The sequence below is a fragment of the Rhea pennata genome, chromosome 2 (genome assembly GCF_028389875.1).
Source record: "Rhea pennata isolate bPtePen1 chromosome 2, bPtePen1.pri, whole genome shotgun sequence".
NCBI lineage: Eukaryota > Metazoa > Chordata > Aves > Rheiformes > Rheidae > Rhea > Rhea pennata.
In genome coordinates, this window is record NC_084664.1 from 141,515,228 (window position 1) to 141,542,065 (window position 26,838).

At 36.6% G+C, this 26,838-nt stretch overlaps 1 protein-coding gene across 4 annotated transcripts in view; it reads right to left on the reverse strand.

Annotated features, from left to right (window-relative positions):
- Nucleotides 1–2,468: 2,468 nt before the first annotated feature.
- Nucleotides 2,469–26,838, reverse strand: part of DPY19L4 (dpy-19 like 4) — a 32,594-nt gene continuing 8,224 nt past the window's right edge. For 3 of the 4 annotated variants that reach the window (XM_062570498.1, XM_062570500.1, XM_062570502.1), the window contains 13 exons: nt 24,945–25,068; nt 24,234–24,368; nt 22,861–22,992; nt 22,672–22,770; nt 21,344–21,417; nt 19,327–19,485; nt 17,437–17,556; nt 16,138–16,258; nt 14,232–14,288; nt 11,057–11,139; nt 9,147–9,279; nt 8,013–8,171; nt 2,469–5,796 (listed from right to left, as the gene is read on the reverse strand). In XM_062570498.1, the coding sequence (XP_062426482.1) occupies nt 5,632–5,796; nt 8,013–8,171; nt 9,147–9,279; nt 11,057–11,139; nt 14,232–14,288; nt 16,138–16,258; nt 17,437–17,556; nt 19,327–19,485; nt 21,344–21,417; nt 22,672–22,770; nt 22,861–22,992; nt 24,234–24,368; nt 24,945–25,068 (1,561 nt within the window). In that variant the 3' untranslated portion in view covers nt 2,469–5,631. The remainder of the gene's footprint in view (nt 5,797–8,012; nt 8,172–9,146; nt 9,280–11,056; nt 11,140–14,231; nt 14,289–16,137; nt 16,259–17,436; nt 17,557–19,326; nt 19,486–21,343; nt 21,418–22,671; nt 22,771–22,860; nt 22,993–24,233; nt 24,369–24,944; nt 25,069–26,838) is intronic. The other variant, XM_062570499.1, reaches the window with a different exon arrangement.

The following is a 26,838-nucleotide window of genomic DNA, read 5'->3' on the forward strand; positions in this document are numbered from 1 at the left end:
GATTTAAATAAATATTTTGCATATGCTATGCAATCTATTTTTCAAGAAACATTTAATCAAATATTTCTATCATCTTCAGAAATTTTAGCTAAATTAATTTCCAAGTTTTCATGCTATTGTCTGGTAAGTAATAACAAAGCAGTCTGTATTCAAAGATCTTGCTCCTCCTCCTATCTTATACAAATGATAGAAGGTTCCAGTGTAATCAGTAATCATTATCTGTAAAAGTCCTGAAGCTTAAGACAGACAATAAATTAGTTGATTTAAAAAAAAGGAGTTAAGCATTTGATGTTGCATAGCAATTTATTTCCACTAGATATGCTTGTTGTAGGTTGATTGTTAGGAAGAAAATTAGACTTTTATAATTTTAAATGAAGCAACTCTTACTTTGTTGCTGATCTTTGTATCAATATCAGTCTTGATAGCTGGTCAAAGTGAGCATGATGTATGGATTCTGTATGAATAGGCTGCCTAATCCTCAAAATCTTTAAGGGTATTTATTCTATCCAGGTAAGACAGATATTTGAGACATGCTGTTTAGTCTTGATTGAAAATTATATATGCAAGTAATACAATAGAGTACAAAAGCATTTGTTACAGTGACAGAGGAAGCAGGTTAATTTATTAGGACTTAAATGTTTTTTTCTGAAAGGGTATTAAGAGTTCCCAAAAGAAAGTATAAAACAGTTTGTGTCCCAAACAATCAATACTTTTTGGACTTCGCTTTTATTTTTTTTTCCACAGAAAAAGTTTATCACAAAAGAAATATATTTACCATGTATACATTGTTTTGATAAAAATCTGTCCAAGACAACAAACAGGACATAAGGAATTGAATTCCTCGGATTTGTTATTAAATACCTGCACATAAATATGTTCATATGCCATATATGCTACTACTAAATGTCACCACTAACAAATAAAGCATTACCAGTAATACTTCTACATTACAGAAGTACAAAGATTGAAACTTTTTATAGGGTATTAAACACCCTCCTCTTTTCCATCAATAGATAGATAACCTTAAACATACTCTCATCACTTGAAAGGCAGAACTACATACCTTTAATTGTGCTGCAATCTAAAACATTGCCAGATCTAATAATACATTTAAACATCTAGTTGAGGTACCAAACAATTCAGAAAAGTTTTAGGCATAGTTAGCCTTATATTTGGCGTAAGTAGGCAATTTTAAAGAATGCAACAACTTAATGGTGATATTTTAGCTGTACTGATAAAGCAGAAATGATTACTAATAAACATGCACTGCATGTTTTAGGACATTCACTTTTTTTTCCCCTAAAGTTAGTTTTAAAAAGAGTATTGAAGACATGATTAAATAGATTTGTGCTGAGGTATTACTTTATATGAAATATTGCTTGTATTGGAATAAATTCAGTTTTTGTCTCATCTTTAATACCATGATACTCTAGAGTTCATCTGCCGATAAATTTTAGGGGTTTTACAGATTCAACCACTATTAGCAACAATAGACATTCCTCATTAAATTCTACAAAACACCATAGTAAAACAAACATTTCTGGATGCAAATACAACACGCGTGCCCACGCATACACGCAGACAGCCTGGACTTTCTCCTGTCAGATTTTTGGCTGAAGCATAGGTTAGACATAGTTAACAACAGTCATTAACAAGTGTTTCCATGACAGCTTATAAACCCGAGGACTTGATCTTGCAACTCCTATTTATGTGAATTGCATGGGAAAGCTGATGAAGGGTCACAAGTTTTGGACCCTCACAAATGGCTTACAGAAATAAGATGGCAAGTACAAGATTTGATCCCTAATTGTCTCTTTCAGCAAACAGTAATGCAACCAGCACATTTGAAATAGTTTGAAATATTCTTAATGCCTGTTGAACCTCAGTCCTTTCTTCAGATACTTGCGTGTCCCCTCCAAAATGGAAATGGTACTTAACTTTAAAATTTGTATTTAGTTTGGAAGAAATTTTTATGATAATATGAACAGAACGCCTTATGTTCTGAAATACCTTTACTGAATTAGTCTTTAATACCACCTGGCAAATATAGCAACTGAGTTCAAGTATGTGGTAATTCAGGAAATGAAAGAGTATCTCTAAAAGATTACAACAAAATTGTACGCGTCAGTCTGATGGTGACTTAATAAAACTTGAATCCACAACTCTAATGGTGGCAGGGGAGTGCTTGAATATTTTTTTTTTTTTTTTTTTTTTTGCAGTTATTAAGACCAAGTATATCAGAAGTTGCAAGTGTGAAGGAGGAAATAAAACACAACAGCAATAAAATTGCTATGCAAATTCTCCCTTTTCCCGGTGAAGAGCTGTTAATAAGATAGTTGGCATACATCCTAGCTGCACCATTTTACTACATGAGCATCTTTGGAGGCAAGGGTATTAAGACACAACTGGAGCTCTAGAAATCGGAGGGATAGGAATTAAAAAAAAATCTTCACAAGAAGAAACACAGATTGAGTTTTTTGTCTGTTTAATAAAAGCTTGCAAGGCACATGTTTCAACTGAATTGCAACATCTACAGCAAAACAGATCAAAATTTGCAAAACATTCCCCCAACTCCTTCAGGAAGTTAGACTTGTGTCCTGTGTTGAAAAACAAGCTAGGGTTGTACATACACATCAGATGTAATTATGCCCTGTTCTTGTCCTTCTGAGGGTATCATGGAACTTATTTTTCCTTTATTACAGAATGTGGAAATTGGAATAGACAGTATTATTTTAGCTAGTCTGTAACTGAGTAAGTTCAATTTTATCATTTTCTTCATAAGATACAATTCTTCCAGTCACTTCTTTTTAAAAAAATCTGCCTTCTCACTGGGACAACAGCTATGTTTCTCCCAGATACAAGACTCCTTCTCTGTTACTTAAGGCTGCTGTGCCAATGTTGCTGCAATACAATTTTCCCTAATATAAAAAGCAAGGTAAAAATCTTAAGTGATTCTCCTAAAGCAGAATCAATTGAAGTATCAAGAATACATTTTAAAAACTATGACAAAACTAATAACAATAACTATGTCACAGTTCAAATAAGGTTCAACATGTTTGTTCAAACATGTATAAAGGCCAATATACTAAGAGAGTTATCTTTAAGTGTGTGGATGGCCTTGTCTGTGTTTTTCCTCAACAGATGTGCTCTCCATGTGCGTATTCAAACTATGTTCTATGTGGTACCACACACATACAGCACTGCAGTAAAACACAACAGGCAGTCTAGGATAGTTAAATATTGCATCTTGGCATGGCATTATAAGGCATGAAGCCATAAGCGAAGTGACTTCAACCACCCAAGTGCAATTGTAACCCTGAAACTTGCTACCTGGAATGCCTTATTGCTGTTATGAAATGGTATTCATGAATGATTCGTGTCAGGTGAATGACTGACTGACACACAGATGTGTAATTCCGGACAGTGATTCAAACAAACTTGAATTACATACGGAACTCTAAACTTACTGCAAAATATTAAATAAATCTACATCCATACTAGTACATACAGAGAAGGTTCCTGCATGCCTGCCAGAGTTCAAGTTAATACAGTAGCTTCTGTTGTTATACTGTAATAGTAAAGTCTGAAACAGTCCAGTGCAGTCCAGCATACGTACTTGTACATAAGCAAATACTTGCAGACTGCATTTGGACAAACATACACTCAATCTTCAACACAGTAACTGTATTCCCAGGAAGAATACTTACTTTCACTTGTAACTCAGTTATACTAATGTTTCTCTCAATAATCACATCCACTATTTTTTGACGAATTTATCTGAACAATGGTTTCAAATAAAATGAGTAATTTAACATTTTGTCAAGACTCTTAGGCTTAAAAATGTAAGTGAAAAATAGATTATAGACATGTTAACATTCACAACAGTAAAGCTTTTTTTTTTTCTTTCAAATCACTCCAATAGTGATAATAGATTAAAAAGGGGGAAAAAACCCAAAAACCTCAGCACTACCTTTAGCATAAAGTAAACATATGTGCATAGAACAGTTAGGAACCATACATATACACTGACATGTTGCAGTTCCTAGTAATTTCACAGAGTTAAAGCCTCTGAATTTGCATTTTACCAACAAATGCAATGGGAATAGTTTTGCAGCTTTCATTTACAGAATAGTTTGGAGATTTTTATCACAAAGTTCACCCTGTTATGTCAGATGTTTCCTTAAAGACATTTGAGGTCCAAAGAACTATTCCCACATGGCTGATAGATTGGTCCTTGGCCCAGGTGTTAAAAGAATCCATAAGTGCAGATAATTCCTGCCAGATGAATAACCTTTTCCAAAATGTAAGTTCTCATTTTTTGGCCAGCTCCACCTCTCTAAGCAAAGTTACTGTTTTGTTGAGTTTTCCATTCACAACACCAGGATTAGGCTCAACATTGGAATTAAAGCAGTATTCATTCTCTTAAAAGTACATCAGCTAGGTACAAAACAAACAGGATGAACACAAGATTTGTTAAGCAAATTAGCTGCAGGAACATAGAGGGTCATATAAGGAAGACAGATATTTTAGAGGGAAAATTTCAAAGTACTTTCCAACATTTTGAAAGATCCAAGTGTAGTTATACAATTGATTTAAAAATAGCTATGAAATATTTTACCATTACTTCTTAATGGTGGTGACTATAGTGTTTAAAATCAAAGTTATGGCACTATTTTAATATAACTATTACATAAGTTGAATGAAATATCACTCCTCCTTCCCCAGACACACACTTACACACACACATATGCCCGCACAGAGGGGGTTGAAGAGAAGTGCAGAAGTCTCAGTAGCAAACCTAGTTGTCCTGCAACACTTGTCTAAATACAAGTATGGCATACTGTGGTATACTGGCCTATTCTGATGACTGTTAAGACACACATAAGCATGTTCATATACACGTTTAAGTAACAGAGAAATCCTACAGACATGTTCTTTCCAAATTGGAAGATCTGATCTTGTCAAGTCCTGCAGCTAGGTCCAAGTCCAAGCGCTTCCACCAACATGGCTCCAACAACGTGGTCAGTGCCTTAATCTACAGGACTGTTCTAATCAAATCTTCCTGATTTGATTTACACAAATTCTATACCTACACATAAGATGCATGAATGTTTGATAAACATAACGATGTTTATAGTAGAAGACAGAAAGAATTAAAACAAAAACAAGCTAAAAACCCAAACGCTTATTTGAAAGACTCTTTCTTAGGATACTGATTGCTTTCTTGCTAGAAAATAAAAAATATATGACTTTAAATGAGGTCTTTAACATAATGTTTCTGCATTTACTGAAATCTACCCACAAAACGTCTCTTTTAATGATTGAACATTCATGTTAGAAATCTCATTTACATGAAAATTAAGATGATTTGTAATGGGAAGACAAATGCCAGAACATGGAAGACTGTCACACTTTGTAGAGACTAAAATTGACAAATTTTCCTGTTCCCTTCAAGGATGATATTTCTGTCTGTTGATCTGTAGTTCACAAAATTCCAGTTTGGTAAATTAAAGTTGTCAGTACACTGTATGTGTCCACATGTATCTGGAAAAATATTTTCCTTGATCAAAAGGAACTTTTCCAGCTGATTTCCATTCATAATTATCTTCAGAAAGAAGCTTGCATGTTTTTTCATGACTGGAAGGATATCACAGTGTTAATCTTATATACAAAATAGGATCTGTTCCAGTATACCCGAGTAAAATAATTCACATATGGAGAATAGTTCATTTTGATTTCATGACAAAATCGTCCGTATTTTGAGTAGGCGTAAGTGTCACCTTCCTCACAAACCACCTGTCATAAAATAAGAAAATCTAATTAAAATAGCCAAGAGGAATAATTACAGAATGTTATTCTGTATATTTCATTTATTTCTGTATTCTAGAAATTTCATTTATAATTCAGACATTTAATTTCTATATTACACAATTCCAATGGCTGAAAATATATTCCCCTATAATTTTTTAAACTATCTAAAATAACATTTGTGAATTAATACCTTTGTCAGAATAGCAGATTTTAGAACTCATGCACTTTATTCATAGAACAAAGAACAGCAGCAATGCAAAATTATCCGTGTCCTCCATTTACCCAGTACTTCAAGCCTCACCTGCAAATAGCATACCACCTGTGTAGGAAAATCTCAACTTCCCTACCTCTACTCCTTCGGATGGCAAAAGTTTACATGAGTTTAGAAAGGCTGCTAAGACAAGAAAAATCTCTCCGTGGCTATCAGAGTCATTTCCCCTGAGCAAGGCAGTCCCTCAGCAACAGATTGCTGGAGAACACCCCTGGCTTGCCCCGTCTGTAATGCTCCAAAAGCCTACGCTCTCAGTCAATGTCAGAAAGAGGACATTGAACTAGATAGTACAAACCAGTCTTCCACATTTATATTCTTTTCTTAAATACAACAAATTTGGAAAACACATCCACAGACCCGCTGACAGCCACATCTCAGCAAAAGAGTTTGTCCACTTTCCCACTTAATTTAGAACTAAGTAAATGCTTCAGCCTCAAACTACGTATGCAAACTTCACTGGCTTGGAAAGTCCTGGCAATCTTTCAGTGCAACTTAAGACAACTCTTACGAGCACACAAACTGAGAGCTCAGTCACTTTGTTTCAAAGCTTCCTGTAAGAACATACTACATCAACTACATCTGGAATAAACCATGTCAACTTTTTGAAAGAACTACTTTATTCAGACATTCCAAAATTTTTTCCTACAACAAGCTCTTGTAGAACTCAACCTAACACAGACTCAGCCACAGACAGAAAGCATAGGTGATATTCCTCACCAGCCATCCAACCTTTTTCTAAAGGTACCAAACACTCAGTTGTCAACACTTAAATGTGTAAATTGTGTGTTTTGTCACAGGTTTAGATTACAGATGCAGGACTGGAAGAAAGTCCATGTCACTCCAGTCTTCCAAAAGGGCAAGAAGGAGGACCCAGGCAACTGCAGGCTGGTCAGCCGAACATAGATTCCTGAGGAAATTAAGAGTATCCCCCCAAAACATATTACCCCTATAATCACGCCACAAAATGAAAGTAGCTAGAGAAATTAAATGTTTGCACTGCAAATTCTTTTGAAAGCTGTATTATTAAAAATAGAGTTAATAAATAATCTGTGTTAGATATCTTATAAACAGCTTGTATTTTTCCCCCAAAATGGAATACAAGACTACAAATGATTTTATATGTATTCTCCCCCTTATAAAAAGCAGCATTCAAGCCAAGGATGAAGTTGATAGATACAACAAGCTGTAAGGTCAAACACAATTAGATTTGTTGACTAGGGAAAATAAAGCTAACCCATGATTACTTGAAAGTAACTGGTGACTCTCTCTTCCCTATTGACCGGAGAATAAGTAACCAAATCCCAAATGAATTTAGAGCTTACAGCCTCCCCTGCCTTTGTAATGTCAAAGCTGGATCCCCAGGAAGCAGCTCAACAAGTGGCAGGTTGCATTACAAGCCCAATCACACTCCCTGCTTCAACAGCAAGAGCAGCACTATCAGCATTCAGAATAGACACAGTAAGATAACATCTGTGCTAGCATTCACGGATGAAATTCTTACAGCTCTAGTTTAATCAGCCAGTCTTTCTGCCACTTCTGGCTCAGAAAAACAAACAAACTATGCATCACTTAATATTTCAATTTATACATTTTAAAAGCACATCCTAAAGTCTAGTAAAGAACACTCTCTGAGGCAGGGCTTTACTGCTTCTATAATAGTCTTTTCAGGTATTATATATAGTTAAATAACATCTAATGACTGGAATAGAATCAGCACTCGTACTGATGTACAAGGAAGGATTAGGACAATTAAAGAACAATTAAGGGAATGATTACAGATGTACAAGGAACTTAAAATTTAATCACTTTTAACATTTACCAATCTTCACTTACACATTATATTTAGAAAATAAAAGTCAGCGCTACAAGAATATTTCTTTTTAAATGAATCATTCATTCAAATATTCAAATTTTTCTAGCTGTTACTTACATGGCCATTAGCAATATCCAACAGGTCTTTAACTCTACATCCTCTTACAGGTCCCACTTCATTGCAAATTGAATCTTCAATAATCAAAAAATTGGCTTTGTAAGATGTGAGTATCTTATAAATATCCTCTGCTGACCTCTTTGAATAGATCTGATAAATCTATGGATTAGGAAAACATTTAGTGCAAGGTAAAAATTAATGGAAATTTAAATACCTTGGGGGAGGCAAACTTATCATGAACAAATGATAGGTACACATCAACCTATAAAGTGAAGTTTATTTTTGAAATCTACCAACCACGTGAGGTAATGGAGAGCTGAATGGCAAGTACGTGTCACTGCTGGTGGCAATATCTTAATACTACACGCTTTTTAAGTGGCCTGAAAAATCTCCTGAAAATCTTCAGCATGAGTATTTTGGTAACAGTGAAATACTGATAATTTATTTGATACTTCCTTCCCTACTTTCCCTCCCATATCCTCCTTCCCTATATTTATTGTTTTCCCAATTACATTTCTGTGAAGAAGATGACAGCTTCTGTAAGATGCTTTCCAAGTCAGGTGTGATGCTAGAGATTTCTGTTTCCCTACTGTAATTCTGGACTGTTCAAACAGAGAGTGAGAACTAATGTAGAGTTCCAATTTTGATTTCTTTGCCAGACAGTCACTGGGCAAGTCCTTTTTACTTTGTGACTTTCTCCCTGGCAAAATATGCAGAATAAAAGTTGCTCAAAATCATTCAGAAACACCAGTCTTCCTAAAACCCATTATTGTCAGGTTGCTCATTGAGGAGTCTACTTCCTGGGTTTATAGATTAGGTGTTTCTGCTACCTTTCTCTACAAGACTTTGTGCTTTTTTCTCACCTTAGACTGTAAATGCTTCAGAGAAAAGATGGTGTTTTGAAAACCACTAGTGTGTAGTGAGAGTTGCACCAAACAAATAATTTGCATTGCCAGGTGGCCTAGGGAGCACACAAGAGCAATGGAAACACGTCTATCATGTGGAATATTACAAAGTCATCGTCCCTGGAACATTAACATTTACAGTACTCCCAAATATTTCATCAAGCAATTCAGTTCTACATGATGGAACAGTCTACTCTGATAACATGTATTTATGGAACTGGATACTCACATTTTCATTTCTTTTTAGGAGATCATCATCATTATATAAAGGTAGGCTTGATACCATCCATCCAGTACAAAGCTTAATCGCACCCATTAACTGTGGACTGCCTGCAAACACAGCAGCCACAGGAGCCTGCCTTCTGCAAAAGCAACATCAATATTCACATGAGAACAGGATGCATTTCCAAAAATAATATTTTTAATTATATACATTGTGTGAATCTTCTACGGTGCTATGGCAAGAATTAAAGTTCATGAAGGTATCACTGGGGGGGGTCTAATTACAAGTGACTTTAATGCTGCACTGACAATAATCTCTTCGGAGAGAAGCACAGAACTGCAACAATATGGAGTCTTGAAGGAAGGCCTTCCACCAGGCAAGGGTTGATGGCCATTCTCTTTCACTCTCTCACATGGAGTGGTGTTCAGAGTTGTCCTGGAATGGATCAAACTACTGCTTTTCTGAATGGTTGCCGTCTCATGCCAAAGTAAGCTTGGAAGGGAAGATAGGTAAGAAGAACCATAACATGGTGTTATCTTATAATGAAAAACTTATGATTGTTTTCATTTGATCTGATGACCATGCATTTCACTGTCCATGAATAAACAGTGCCACGATACAGATTAACATCTACAGTAAGCTTGTTACTGGCTTTTGATTTCATCTTTTGAATTATTCACTGTCCTGCTTTAATTAAAGAAAACAGCCATTGCCACACTATTACAGACCTTTGGCAACTTTTTCTGCAGAGAAAATTCAAAATAAATTCATTTTATCAAAAAGAAAATAAAAATAATAATGACATTCAATTAAAATTCCAATATGGATATCTAAGTATATCCTAAAAAAAACCCAAACAACAATAAAACCAAAGCAAAATTTTTATTTCCATTAAAAATACGAACAGCTGCTACAAATGGGGATAGTCAAATTGCTCTTAAGCTGAGTGAAACTCAGTGCAACTCACCATGATTAATTATGTACTTGAAGTGTAATATATGCAGACTAATATAAAAGCCATTAGGTACTTGGCATTATTCCACTTGCTGCCTTGAAGAGCTACAGCAGTGACAAATAACATATACCACTATTAACAGAAAGAAGAAATTGGCTGGAACACCATAATTACTAGCCTTTTCTTTTCTGAAGATGAACAGGTTGACATTAAAGACTCCATAAATACAGAAAATAATATTCTAAAAAACATGCAGTTAAAGGCAAATAAGGTATTTGAACACAGTGTAGTGTAGTCCTTAGTGAAGCAGATCAAAGTTAGATGGACGGAGGCCAGAATGGAGTTCTGAAAATTTTGGTAGGAAAAATGAATATATTTGTGAAAATAACCTATGTGCTCAGTGTTTGCCCTGTGTAGTCAGTCAGGGAAGATTTGCAGCCTCCTGGTTAAAAGGGAAGTCTGAATCATTGAGGCTACACTCTATGTTTCTCAACTGAAGTCTCTAAAACCTTACATTTAGATGGTCTATTTTTCAGGATACTGGCAGTGCAGCCCATGTAGAGAAAAACTTCAGTGTTTCTATCCCCTGCAGCATTATAACCAAAGAATCCTTTAATCTAGTGGAAAGTTAGCATGTGAAGAACTAAGTATTAATGACATTCACCTTTGTTTCCAAGGATTATGCTATTCAACTTCATTTGGAAATTAGGTCTGGTAATGACATTAAATATGTCCTGCTTGCATATTGCAGGATCATCTTCTCTTGTAATCAATGATAAATTCCTGTTATATTCCATTGGAGTACTGCCAAACTTAAAACACACATTTCTTATCTCCTCTAAATCACGTAATATCTTAACACGGGGAAATTCAGATTAATAGAGGTAGTTCCACAAAATGCTGAGACAAAAAATATCCTGACTTAAAGAGGTAACACAGAAATGTAATACTTCATACTTACTTTATCCAGGTCATGAGTTCTACTGTATCAGGATCATAGAATTCTTGTAGTTCTGAAAGCTCTGTCATTATCCTAGGAAAAAACTGAAGGACAATCATACCTGATTACTTACAGCTGAAAATCCATGAGATCTCTCATAATGTTAAGGCCTTAAATAATACAACAGAAATGTATAGAGATTCATTTGAGTGTTCTCTCCTAAGTAGCATTTTTGTTTGAATATTTTGTGATTTAAAAAAATTTTTTTAAACTTATCTGACAGCAGGTCTTGAGTGGTTACCTGCAGACCTTCTGCCCTGTAAATAAATGTTAAAAACAAGTTCTCATCTCTAATCTTATGATCAAAAACCTACACGGCAACAACATTCACCACCTTTAACTGGCATTAAATGCACTAAAAACAATTCAGGTGATCCCTGCAAATGCATATTAAATGAGAGCACTGAATGAGGAAGCTGACAAATCTTCTCTCATGGAATGGATGGCTAGATTCAAGTTCAGATTGTTGATGCTCTGATTGTTCATAATACGAGATCACACTAAAATGAGTATGAAATTAACTGGGAGTCCCTTGGCCTGTTGTGACTTGGTGGAAAAGTGTTGTAGAAACAGGAAAGGAGAGGAAAAAAATTACTAGAAGAGTATTATGTGGGTAATCTGCTCTGGGCCTCCCTTACTTCAGTCACTTCTAATGTAGGAAAGCACACCACTTTGTATAAAGTAGGACATCTGAGTTTATACTCTTGAAAAACATTTTGGGAAATGAAGGGACTCTTGAGAACCCAGACAAAATGCCAACTCCTGGAGAGCAGCCCAGATTGCAAGCCTGCACTATGGATTCCCTACCTGTCAGGTTTGGGAGGTCAAAAAGCAACAGGTCCTTTATTAACATAGGAGATTCTGTCAGACCTAGAGTCATTTTGACTGTTCATCTGCAGAAGGCATAGGTAGGAGCTGGCCATCCTAGAGGAGCTGGAGTGCGTACATGCTCTTGAAAATGCTAAGGGAAAGCTACTGATTGCGAGCTGTGAAAAGGGTAAAATTTACAGGTTAACACTATGCCATACAAAAGGGATAGCTTACTTTGGAACGGCTACAGTGTACAGACAGCTGGAAATCGGAGCCTGCTTTTAACTGACAAGTTTCCACCCCCACTGCAGGGACAATTCAGCTGTCAAATGACTGCAATCTGCAACCAAGCACATTAAGGTAGCCCAAGAACTGATGACATATGTTCTTACGCAGGGCTAAAAGTTGTAGCAATTGAGGAGCTGTTATATATGGACCTGACCTGTCCTAGGAACAGAAAACAGGCAGAAAAACGAATCGCTACTGCCACCCTAAGAAAAACCAGCTTCAGTTATGAATGAGAGCCCTTAGCAAACCTAGTTAGATCAAGGTCTATGCCAGACTGAGTCAGAAGGCAGCTGAGCAGAGAGATGCTGAGCTATACACTTAGCCCTTTATAGACACAAATTAAGACCCTCAGTGCATTTACAGTGCCTATTACTATTAATGATACCTTCCAAGCTCAGGGGTGAGCTATGAGCCCAGAAAGCAGTCTGTTCACCATCACTTGAAAGCAAAAACTGCATTTGCAATGGATGGAGCCCTCTAGAGTTAAAACCCTCTCATTGCCCTTGTTAGAAAATTCCCTGGTGAACTAAACTAGTTCTCTCTATTGCAAAAGATTTCATAACTCTTTTGAGCAACTGTAGCTTTTTTGTTTTCCAGGAGAAGATCTATGGCTCTGTGAGAAATGTGTAAAGAGTCATATTATATTGTAATCAAAATTTCTATAAGGCAGACATTAAAAAAACTGTCAAAATACTGTTAATTGATATTTAAATGCTTTTTTAGTATAAACTTATTTAAATTCTAAAAAAATTAACTATTTTGAGGTTGTATCAGTATAGTGCAGATTACAGGTTTTCCATATTTAAACCTGCAGCAGTTTAAAAAAAAAAATCAAATAATGTTTTTTTTTTCAGTCTGTCTGTGACTTGCAGTAAAGAACTAAATATTTATTTTGAGCAAGAAAACATCTATAGCTTTTCTCCTCTGTACTGTAGTATTTAAGTATCTCTACACAGTGCTCTGCATGAAGAACTTAGTTCCATTATGATTTGATGAAAACATTTTAAGTAGATATTTGCCTATATGCCTCCCATAACCTTACTTAGAATCATAGAATCAGTAAGGTTGGAAGGGACCTCTGGAGATCATCTAGTCCAACCTCCCTGCTCAGCAGGGTCACCTAGAGCATGGTAGACAGGGTTGCATCCAGGCAGGCCTTGAAGATCTCCAGAGAAGGAGACTCCACAACCTCTCCGGGCAACCTGTGCCACGGCTCCGTCACTCTCACAGGGAAGAAATTCCCCCTCACGGTCAGGCAGAACTTCCTGTGCTTCAGCTTCTGCCCATTGCCTCTTGTCCTGGCACATGGGACAACAGAAAAGTTTGTCCCTGTCCCCTTGACACCCTCCCTTCAGTTACTTGTACACATTGATCAGATCCCCCCTCAGTCTTCTCTTCCCCAGGCTGAAGAGGCCCAGCTCTCGCAGCCGTTCCTCATGGGGCAGGTGCTCCAGCCCTCTGATCATCTTTGTAGCCCTACGCTGGACTCTCTCCAGCAGCTCCATGTCTCTCTTGGACTGGGGAGCCCAGAACTGGACACAGTGCTCGAGATGAGGCCTCCCCAGGGCTGAGTAGGGGGCAGGATCACCTCCCTCCACCTGCTGGCAACAGTCTTCCTCATGCACCCCAGGAGACCATTGGCCTTCTTGGCCACAAGGGCACATTGCTGGCTCAGTACTTCCATCTAACCTTACTCTCTCTCACTGAAAATAAGATTGGACAGCCTACTTCCATTATTCTAGGTTTTATTTTGCAGTATTTTCCCTGTTGAGTCACTTTATATACCCCAAACATAAATGGAGACATCGTGATCTTCCGCTATCAAATTCAAACATTTCTTAATTAAAATAAGCAATTATTTATAAAAAGATTAAATTGTCTAATACCTCACTGATAAATTTAAAGTTTTGTTTAAAAGAAGATTTCGTAAGTGTATACAAGTTTTTATTTTACCTTAGCATTATATTTGTTCAACATTATGATTCATTTTGTGCCTACAGACAAAACATACCCCCCCCCCTTTTTTTTTTTTTTTTACCTCTTTCCACAAGCTGAATCCGATTATTGTGGGAACTGCCATACTTAGAACGAGAGCCTAGAAAATACATGTTAGAAGAAATGGATTATGGATTGTTTCTCCATTCCCCAACTTTAGTGTCTGTTCATACTATTCATGCAGGAGGCTACATTTGTATCACAGAATCACAGCATGGTTGAGGTTGGAAGGGACCTCTGGAGATCATCGAGGCTAATCTCCCTGCTCAAGCAGGGTCACCTAAAGCACGTTAGACAGGATCGTGTACAGGCAGGTTTTGAATATCTCCAGAGAAGGAGACTCCACAACCTCTCTGGGCAACCTGGCCCAGTGCTCTGTAAATCTCACAGTAAAGAAGTTCTTCCTCATACTCAGGTAAAACTTCCTGTGTTTCAGTTTGTGCCTGTTGCCTCTTGTCCTGTTGCATGGCACCACTGAAAAGAGTTAAACACCATCCTCTTGACATCCTCCCTTCAGATATTTATATTGATAAGATCCCCTCTCAGTCTCATATCATCTCAGTCTCCTTTCGTTATCAGGTCTCATCTGAGACCTAAGAGCGACAGTAGGTGAAAATTTGCTGTTCTCTGTCAGGCTAAACACTCTGCAAATAAGAATTTGCCTAACTTAGCATGGCAGAACTTATTTGACCCATGATAACTTTACCACCAGTATCAGACACGTTTAATTACTGCTCAGATAACAATAACTCAATGTGCTCGTGAAGTAGGTAGCAGAAGAAAAGTGAATACCTGTCAGAACAATGCAATGGGGAGGGGGAAGGAAAAACAAAACAAACATTTCAAACCTCTGATGTTATTGATGTTTTCGCTCAGATTAACAATACAGATATGCAAAAAACAGAATCTCATTCTTTAGCACAGTATTGTTCTAGCTAGTGGAGAAAATGGCCCATATGGTAAGGGAAGCGTTCGGTAAGGAGTACACACAAGACATTCTCTTGATAATAAACTATGAAGCTACTGTAAACAAACAAACAAAAAATACCACACCCAGGTCTATATCACAGAAACCATGTCATGTATAAAGGAATATGTTTTGTACCTACAGAACATACTGTTACTTCTTCATTGGAAAAACTCCATCAAAGTTTATGACATAACAGTACTTCGCATTTTCATAGTAAGTGGTATATATGAATCACTATTTAAGTATTAAATATTTATTCCTATAAACATCTTGAAAATAAATAACACCCTATCCTCATTTTATTTATTAATAAAACAAATGCAGAAAGCTGCCAGAATTTGCCCAAAGCTACTCAGCACATTAGGAATAAAGCTAGGGTTAGAAGCACAGGAGTTGTGCATTACAGGACTCTCGACTTCGGTCACAGAGCATCTCTGAAATGGCCACACAAGAGTAAATCTTACACAAATAATTCCAATTACCATTTCTTATGAAGGTGTTTTGCTCTCAGCAATCAAAACCACCTAGCTACCTCATTTTTTGTGTCATTTCCTACTGAAACAAAGCTTATGTCCATGCCTCCCTGCATGCCAGTACCCTTTCTTCTGCACTTGTGCTATAAAGCATTCGATCTTCCTGACCAGTCTCAACTGAAAATGACAGAGGGCTTGAGGTCTGAAAGATGTGTTCATAGAAAATAGGTGGATCAGTAAAAGCAGGAGAAACCCAGACTGTTCTGCTCCTTTACAGAGAAAAAGGCCATAATATGAACACAACTTTATCACCAAATTCTTGGAGAAGATATGGAAGAGTGATATTAGGAATGAAAAGCAGAGAAAAAACAGGATACATGAGATCTACCACTCACAGAACTACTTGATCTTCTACCAAGCGTTTCTCTAGGTCTTCAGTAACTGCTGTTTAAAAAGCAATGTGCTTGCTAGCTGCAAATCCCAAGACAGTGGCAACAGCGACTCACCAGCAATATCGGATGTACAGCTTTCAGTCGAAGCCACTTGAAAAGTGTCATCCAAAGTTCTGGAGAGCATACGCCAAATGCAGCAAGCATGCAAACGTAAGGAGTCCACAGATATTTCATTCTGAAAAACATGGCAAGATCTTAGTTGAGACTGCATATGCCGCTGTACTTAAGCTGCTTATAAAAACATTCTGATATTTTTTCACATGTCAAAGTCTGGATATGCAAAACATCTGTGACCATACTTGATGGGACCAGAGGGAACCCAAGGAAATCTCCAGCAGAAGAGCAGGCCACCTGATTATCCACTGCAAGAGGGAGAAACAAGATCCCAGGTCAAAAATTACATCATCTTTCACAGAGTTTAGGGAAGGAGCGGAAAAAAAAAAAAAAAAAAAACAACGAATCAAAAAACTGACAGACTAGTAAAGTCACTTGGCTGTTGCAGTTTTCCAGTCAAGGAAGAATAAAAAGCAACTATTCAGCAAAGCTGTATAGACACTCACTGTATTATAAGGGAGCTCCTAAAGAAAGGAAATGGAAGTAATAATAAACAATTTACTATTGACTGGTATTGTCTGCCTCTTGTGCATAGACCAATCTAGTTAGACAACTACCTGGTCATTGCCAGTCAATATGACAGTCTGCTTATTGTAAGAACCGTGAATATTCAGACAGTAGGATTATGAGTGTAATGCAAACAAAAGTCTGCTGCCTCCAAGTTGACTTAGCTGAGAGATGAGACTAGACAGTAACATTTTTCAAACATTAACTCCTATGGCATTAAGGACTAATATACACAATACCATTCAAAACTGCTTTGTTCCTGCTTTAATATGTCAAGAAAATGTATACTTCATGCTAGCTTAGATATACACAGGGATATGGGTAAGAAACCTTTTCCATTTCAATATTACAGCACATATACTCCTCATCAAAAAGACTACATAAGATTTCACTAGAACACTAGAATATTTAGAGAATGATAGTGAAACGCTGAACTTAGGTATCATAAGGAAAGTGATTAAAATTTGCTCCAATTAATCTCTCAGATTTAGGCTGCATAAATACTTTGAACATGCTTTAGAGAAATGTAACACAATTCATCATTTTCCTCTGTACAATTTACACAGTCAAAACTCTTTACTATAACGCTCCTAACTAATACCATTGTATGTCAAAGATATTTCTGAAAAGAATTTTGAATTGTAGAAATATTTCAAAGGAGTGACTAGTGTATCATGTCCAGTTAGGAACTCTCTGTTGCTTTCAAAAGAGATACATCAAAATTAGACTTACCCTTCCAAACACATCGCTAGAGAACCAAGTAAAATTGTGTGAATTACATGATAAACTATTTCTGGCCTCTCTCCAATTCGACCATCCTCAAGTTTAACTGTCTCTTTCAGTGGTTCACCACTGCAGTTGGAGAAAATGAGACATCACTTAATTCAGACATTATCTCAGGCAAAGGTGCCAATAAAAATATTTTTATGACTATTAAGTCAGCAGTACACTGAGATCATTCTGTGTCATATCATACAATACTGCTGCACTGCTTATTTGGTTTTTTTGTACTTCATCAATGATCTATTGGTATCTGCTGTCCCTTGTTTTAGATTGTAACCTCTCTGGAGTAATGGCTGCGAATTAATACAATGAAAACACTACTTATGATCATAAATCCTCTTTTAAGGTACTTCAGCAACAAGAGACAGTCTAATTCAAGAGCACGCATACTCTGCAAACATTTAGATGAAGCATGCTGCACTTAAACTCAACTATTCTAAATTTCTTCACAGTATTAACTTGGTGGAAAACTATGGAATCTGCATGACTGTGTACACTGCCTTATGCCAGAGTAAGGCATAAGTTTTTAGTCACGTTATAATAAATTCCAGGTTTTATGTATGTAAAAAAAATATACACACACACACATATACACATACACACATAAATATATATGTGTGTGTGTACACATCTGCTATGCTTTTTATATAAATAAATATATATAATATATAAATAAAATAAGCACAACAGAAATCTTACAATGAATGTTTTCCTACAGATGACATAGCAAAGCATGGGATAGAAGACATTTTATTCTACCATTAAATAAATAGAGGTTTCACTTTTGTAATAACCTTCCTCACAATAGGAAAAATACTTGATACTATTAACTGCTTCAAAATTAGAAAGTTCTTTCGGAGGAGAGGAAGGTTTATTTTAAGCTTTTCTTAAAAACCTGTTGAATATTCCGAAGCCACTGCTCATAACGAAGTATAAATGGCTATTGCACCACTAGTAAAAATCCAGAAGTTAGCTTCATTATTTTGAATATACTTCCATGCATTCAACCTGACACAATTCTTCATTTATAACAGCATAATCTTTATCTATAAGAAGTCTGTCCTTGAAAAAAATCCATTGATTTTCATTGCAGACAAGTGAGAAATTTGCCCTAACTTCTGAGAGGTTGTATCATTCATCACATTCTATCAGTAAGCGGTAATTTCATAGCCATTACAGTTTCCAAGATAAGTTATGCCAAGATCTACGCAGTCTTGCTGTTCTGAGCCTGCAAACAGACAGCTACACTACCCCCTCTCTCAAGAGAACCATAAACAACTGTGAAACTAAAAATAATTGAGGCAGTTTTACTAATTAGCTCCATTTGAGGCAGCAAAGGCTGATGAACCTTATCACAGTAAACAAGGGATTAAAAAAAAGACAGGAAAGCAGTAGAAGTCTGAAATCCTCTCAACTCCATCCTGTTCATTTTTAGCAACAGGTAAACTGGAAACAAAACAAAACAGGAAAACAAATCCTCCTGCAATGATCAGGTGACTTTACTGTTGGAAAGGGAAAACAGAGAAAATCTTTTTCCCTTGTAAGGGGAAGGGACATAAACATATCATAAAACCATTAGCAGGAGCTCTGCAGGTCCTGCACCTCTGGAAGAAAACCATACTATTTCTCTGACCAGACAGGAGGGATGCTCAGAAGGCTTCTCACAAAAAGATTTTCTGTAGAAGCCTCAGCTGGACCTTTCCATTTTCTAGGACACCCTTGCAGCTCAGAGATACAACAAACTTTAGAGGCCTCAGTTAGGAATTACACTTTCATTAATTTAATTCAAGATCCTCTTATTTTTAACTACTTATTTCTAGGTATAAACAAACTACTTACCAAATTCTCCTAAAAATGACCTGAGTTACAGAAAAAAGGCAGATAATTAATACTAAAATATAGAAAGGCAATAGTGATGACTGAGTTAGCCGCAAAAAAAAGTCCTGGGAGGGTGCCTGAAGAGATTCTTGACAAAGGAGCCAATTCATTGTAAAATTCCTAGCAAGGCAAAAAACAATCAATTAAAAAACAGTAATAGTACCACATAGATTAGAGAAAGGGAAAAAAAAACAAAAAAAAAAAAAAAAAGAAAAAGAAAAAAGCACACAATCAATCACAATTTAACCTGTTCATATCGAAACACATTTTTCAGCATTCATCTTCAAATACTATTTTGAAACAATTCAAAATGGCTTTGCTAGTGCTTCTTAAAGTAACTGTCAAAAGCTTATTCGCCAAAAAAGAATCTGTGATCTGAAGAGATCAGACTACAACTCTTCTATCTTACAAAAACCCAATGGCCTGTATAATTCCATTATGGGGATCACAAAGCACTTTGTTGTCACAGTGGATTAAGACGTTAGGGATATAAAAGCAAGAAGGTCTGCTTGTCCCTGTTTCAAAGGAAGAGATGGAGAAGGAAGAGTGTTCATCTGACATCACACACAAGCCTAAGGCATTGCCAAAAAAGGAATTCTTAAAGCTGAAATTCTAATTCTGGAGCTGAACCCACTCAATCATTCTTCTTTCTCAGTTAATGAGCAGATAGATTATGTAGTCTGCCAAGAAGCACTATCGATCTGTATTCTCCACTGGAATTGATGCGGCATGTGATGCAGTGAACACATTCTTATTTTTATTTTGCTTTTCCTTCCTCCTTTTCTTTTTCAACCCTCCCTCTCCCCCCCTCCATTGAAGACCAGGGAACTAAACCCCTTTCAATTAGACAGAACCAGTTTAAGGATGAACAGCTGAGCACATCCAAACTAGCCTTAAAGACAGATCTTGAAGTTCTTGTGCTGCAAACCATAATTCCAACACACAGTTACACAATTTTCCAGAGGCAGCTGCACTCAGTTTGTCTCAATCGTTGGCTTCACTGCAGAGCTTCACAGCCTGGAAAGTAATATGTAGCAAGTCTCAGGGGGAAAAAAAATATCCCATAATACCTGGTAGTTGAACAAAGCAAAATCCTGACCAGAAGCAGTCCTTTTTGATCTTGTAAGACTTTCAAGAATGTGCACGTATTAAACAGTGTGTCTTGGTCAACCTTGTAACATTTGGTCTTCCAGAAATTCTCGACAATTTCAGTTAAATTTGATGTCATTTTCCACTCCCTTCCCTGAAAGGCTGTGAAGTAGTTTTGTAAGAGAAAGATGCACTTTACAGAACGGAATACCAGTTCCTGCACAGAACTGCGAACATTGGCTTGGGTCCAGGAGGCATCTCGGTCCTTATCAATACTGTGTTTGAAGTTTTGTAGAAAAACTGTAGCCATGGTATCTTCTGTAGATCAACTTTCAGTCTCTTACAGCTGCAAAAACTTTCTCTTAGAATCTTAAAAATTTCCTCCAACTTTTAAGTTGCCCCTTGTCCTAATTTCTTCCAAAACGTATAAGGTTTTGGAAGGAGTTATTTTTACAAGATAACTAAAAAAAACTCTCTTTTGACACACCACTGATAGTTCATGACTCTATTCAGAGCCTTTTTTTTTCCAAAGTGTAAGAAGTTAGTACCACTACCTTTCTCTTCTTATCTTTGCTTTCAAGTATTATTAGAAACATTAGATAGGATACAGAAAGTCTTTGCACTTCAACATTGAAAGAAAACAAAAACTGAGATGGTTTTATGCCAAGGCAAAAGAAACACTAACCTCAGAACCTGCCCCCCAAATCCTAAGAGTAAACAATACCTCTGTATATGCATAATTTCTAATTAAAGTTTAAAACCAGATGGCAAATAAAAAGTTACCCTAACTCCCCCTTAATATTCTCGTAAGCTCCTGAAATTCTGCTCTTCGCAGATTAGCTTCAGAAGTTTGGATACCTTAAAAGGTGTAAAAAGCTTTAAAACTTACTTAGTTGTGTTTAAGCCAAGTTTAACTTCAAGAAACTTCAGCAAGTGCTCATTTTCTTTATGAGGAACAAACATCTGAAAATTAATTTAGCAGAGACAAAATCTTATCAAGTGCTGGAAACAGCTTTCAAGCAGTCACTTCATTCAGCTTACAAAATGGCAGAGAATAATCACCTATTCAAGATTTATTTAAAACTAGTTAATTGGATTGGACTGGTAATTAAGGTACCAAGGCAGTATTGTAAAGTTTCACTTAAATAAATCTGTCTTTAGGGTTTCCTGGAAAATATCACATCCTTCATTTCATTGATATACCCCAATCATAGGGCAAGTGGAAAGCTGTCAACAAGTTGCCAGAAGACTACTGAGCAATGTGAGAAGGATCATGAAAAATGGACAGAGACTTACCCTCAAGCAAGCCAAAGAACATTGTGTTTGGCTCCACTAAACAATAGGACTGCAGCCTAGCGAAAGTTAGGAGCACTTGAGATCTTCACATAATTAACTCTTTGAGCAGTCAAAAGTTATGTACTGTCTACATAATTTAGCTCATATACTTTTCAAGGTTATGTTTTATTTTCCTGGAGATACAGCACGGTTAGCCAATCTAAATGGCACAAGAAAAGAATCAGATCTTAGCACTCTCTCAAACTTTTTAGGGTTCACTAGGTTCTTTATTTTTAAGTCAACTCTGTTAATTAACACAATCTGAGTGAGTTTGAGACATAGAAGAAAAGCACAGTAAACTATGTAAAAGGTTAGGGCCAGAAAGAGGGAGTTGCTAATTGAAATGCAAAACCAGGCTAAAATTCCATTGTGTAATCTCAGCTCCCAACAACTCCCACATTAAGTAAAGGTTTCTGTTCCCATGTCCTAGTAGGAATTTAATCGAGAATTAACATCTACCTTGGGACAACTCATACCTGTTCCTGGCTACCAGCTCTTTTCCATGCACAAGAATATTGTTTTAATGTTCAGCCCAATTTGCAGAGGCCATCCAAGCTATAACAAAACCCACACTTATGAAATAGCCAAAGTGTGATTTACAGACCATGCTTGAATCTCAATCCAAGAGGTATTTTTTTTTCTGGAATTTCAGAGAAAAAAAAAAACTACAAAAACTCGCTACTTGAGTGTTATGAAGACTTTTATAAACATAGACACAAAATGACTCAACCTTTAATCCTCCATTTTCTTTGAATTAAACTATAAACTATGAACTGTCAGAACAATAAAATAAGTAACACTTGTAAAGATTTTTCCAACATTAATTGTAACCTAACATTTAGAATATGACTTAGTATCACTCCTTCTACTAAGGAATCTTACCTTCAGTAAGAAGTTTAGTGTCACTGTTATTGTAAGTACCAAGTAAATGTACATTATTTTCAGCAATCTTGACATAAATGTACCTTTTTTCATATTCATCTGCAAAAATATTTTTTTAAATTCCACATTATTTGGAGTTCAGTCTAACCAATAAAAACTACAGTCAGAGTTATAGAAGAGGCTAGTTACCTGAAGGCATTTAGAGAGCATTGAAGCTGCTACAAGACTTAGTAATGGTGATACTAGTAAGGCTGAATTTTCAAACTGCAAGAGGTACCCCAAGAAGAGAGAAAACAAGTAGATTTTGTATACTTCATGCACCTGTTGAGAAAAATAAAATAAAATTACAGTGTGTACGTATTGCTTTCTAGAACAGTAGATAATTCCTTCCATATCAGCTTCCATATCAGTTAATCAGCTCAGCTAAATTTCTATCTTCCAACTTATGAATGTGTCAGGACATCATTTGGCTCTGAAAAGTACTTCACATCAAAATGACTTTGGTCAGCCTATGTAACTAGTGCACAACTACTTCACAGGAAACTTGTGAATATGCCAAAAAAAGCTGTATTTTACGTAGTCTCTCCATTCTGCAGCACCTTACTGTGACCCAGTGCTGCAAGAAGCAGAAACCACAGCGCAACACTATAAATGCACAAAGTTTCTGTGAAATAGCTGACTACTGTAAACATGCACTTTACCTGGCCCCACAACTGTCCATTTAACCTATCTCAAGGATACACACACTTTTACTGAAACTCACTGTTATTTACTCATTGATAAGCAGATCTCAGAAACACTGACACTTGATTCTTTGAACTTTCATTGAAACACACATCTCCCCCCCGCCCCATCTTAAAAGGCCTCTATTGGACTTAAACAGCTCAAACATTTCCCACTAATGAGGGACAGAAGGAAAGCCAATGAAAGAACAGGTCACCAATCACTATTGCATGCAGTCTGAAACCAAAGTTTCATATAATAAAACTAGAAGGCACACATGTACGAAGGAACATGTATGTCTCAGGAACAGGCTGAGTAGAAATGTCTTACTAGTATAACATTCCTAAGAACTATTCTGCAGAGTAAATTCAAAATTTCCCTGTACTGAAATATCAATTCACCTACAGCATCTGGCTACCCTGTTTTTGACTAAATCAGTATAGGGTGGACTATCCAAGGTGAAAATGAGCATCTTAATAGCACAAAGCCAATGGGGAAGCTTTTGGGCCACCTCCATTCTACAGCAAATACAGAGGAAAGGGAAAGGAGAGGCAGTTAGGGCAAAGGATGCATGGTTCTTGAAGAATATTTTTCAAGCCTTAAGAGTTTTGCTTAGTTTCAGACCCTTGTTAAGAAAGCAGACCAAAAGTAAGTTTGAAGTCATTCCACTCTCCTGATAGACACGACGTGCACTTCAGGTCAGCCCCTATTCCAAGGCATTCAAGCCATTGCTCAATCTATGCTCTTTGCAGCTCCTCAGAAGTATGTACAGCAGGCAACACTGAGGCTTTATTTACTTCTCTAATTATCAGAAAGTTCTAATATCAGACTTCTAATACCTTTTCTGTCTGTGCCAGGGTAAAGCTGTCTAGTAGAAAAAGAGAAACAGCCTGGATAAACAGGAGATAATGACTGTACTCCCACATCATCATGAAGGTATATGTCGAAGCGCTCACCAAAAGGTAACAAAACTTCTAGAGAAAAAAAAAAGAACAAAAAAAGCATTATTTTCATCACTATGCAACTCTATCATTAAATAACACAGAGGTCATTAAAACAGAAATTGTGGAAATTCATTATTTTAGGAATTAATTTAAATATTGAATTCAGACTTATTTAACATTTTCTCAGAGGAAAGAAAGTCATCGCTGAAACATTCAAAAACATTTACAGCCATTCAGAAGAAACATCTTTGACAGAGAGACAGGGAGAGCAGGTAACAGGGAAAGCAATCAATTTGTCTATATATTGAGAAAAAAATCTGTATCAGTTTATCTTAAAAATATATCGCACAGCTCATTACCACACTGTTCTCTCTAAACCCTCATGGGGGCATAACAAGGCAGGGCCCAAGTCCCTTAGCACTACAAGCAAAAACTGCACATGCCTAGGAAAAATCCAAGTGGTTGATTTGAAAAGAACAAACAAAACATCTACTGTTCTCTGCCTGCTAGGACAGAAAAAAAAAAAAAAAAAAAGGACAAAGTAACAACTACTCTGGGGCACAGTTCTACCAGGTATTCTTTATTATGAAATTAATTTTGTTTTACCTCAGCAGAACAATTTAGGTTTTTTTTTAAATAGCCTGTGAGAGCTGCTACTTGACATGCAAAATACGGCAAAGCCCAGTTTTCCCTTGATGGTATGGAGTAATCAATTCTTGTTGTATCTGTCCTACAACAAAGTACAGACAAACAAAATTATTAAAAGATTTACAGAACAAACCTATCATGGAAAGCCTAAACACTGCTTCTAGTCATTAGCATGGCTTTGTAATAAAACTATTCCTATATTAGGTTTAAAGCAACACTGACACAGTTTTGCTGCTGATACAGGTCACAAATTTAACAGCATCAGCATGGAAGATCCTAATCTTTACTCACTTAGTCCGCAGGTCTCTGCATAAGTGGAATTTGCAGGACTGAACCCAAAAGCACCTGCTTCCAGCCCTTTCTGCCCTGCAATACTGTGCAAGACAGAAGTATCATAGCCTGTTCCTTCTGCCAACCTGTGCTATGGCAAGAGAGGCTCCTTTGGCTGTGAGCAGTGCTAAATGATCTTATGTCCATAGGCATAGGGGATCACTGCCCTAACAGCAGCCTTTCACATGAGAATAAAAACTAGTTCACAGCTGAGGGGAAAAAAACTCAGTTCTCTTACAAAGTTTTTAAAAAGTGGTTTAGATAGTCAAACACAACATATTTAGATTACAAAGTAATGCTCCCCCTTAGCACCAGCAGATGCTCTGTCTAGAGGGGAAATTCTGCCTAGCAACATAAAAGATTAAAGACGTATGGGGAGCATGGGACAGAAGAGCAGCAGGATCTTCTCATGAAATGACTTGATAGTATCTGCACAACGTGAGCTGTAGGAGAAAGTTTTCAAAAGTGCTAAAGTGACTTAGAAGCACAAGTCACACTTTCAAATGTGATCAAAGGCACCATTTCAGAGGTACATAGGCTTCTTTGCATCTACAATGCTTTTGAAAAGAAGCCTTGAGCTCCTTTATCATTTAGATATTTGAAAGTGTCACTTTTCATTTTTACTTCTGAAGCTTCTTACAAAAGCATATTTGGAGCTTTTTTAACTACTGGACCTTTGTAGCAGTGTTTAATCTTTGTTGGTTTTTTTTTTTAAAAAAAGATTTATTCAACATTTCCTCCTACTTTCCATTGCTCACATCAGCTTAATGAATAGTATTTTTAGCTACTGGTCACAGATGCACTCATGATGACTTTTCACCCCTGAAAGATGCTTTCCAACATTCAAATTCAAAGACATCACTAACACTGTGCTCTTCTGTAACTCTTTTCCTTCAAGGGCATCAGCATTATCTACAGTTAGAAAGTGCTCTCAAATTCACAGGAATTCCCAAAGCCATTTGTTACAAACAAGAAACAGAACACAAGTTCTTATTGCCTAAACGATGCTTCCTATTGTTGTGGCGATTCATAAAGCAGAGAGAGATTTTCACGCACGTGAAACACGTCAAAAAGATTTTTTAAAAAATCTTGAGATCAGAATCATCTAGGAAGATTTAACTTTGCATACAAAGCACTTGCACAAAGCAGATTCAAAAATATCAAAGAATTTTTACAAGAAAAACGTGCGTGGTCATTTCCTTCTAGGCTAGAGAACAACCATCAGAATATTTACAGCTGGCCTCAGACAATTCTGTTCTACAGCAGCTTCTGAAATCTGTTTTCATTCTTCACCAGAACAAAATCAAAGCCTTCTGATGAATGTTTTTGCAAAATGGAATTGTATCTGGATACTCATGTAACTCACACATGTATATAAGCTCAGTTTAAGTGACAGCATGGCTGGTTTAGACCTCAGGAGGCCTTTCCAGTAATAAAAGCATCATCAGAATCAAAACATCTCTAGGAAATGTTTTGTACTCCGCACAAGAGCTTGCTTTCACAATTTGAACACAAAGTTTAA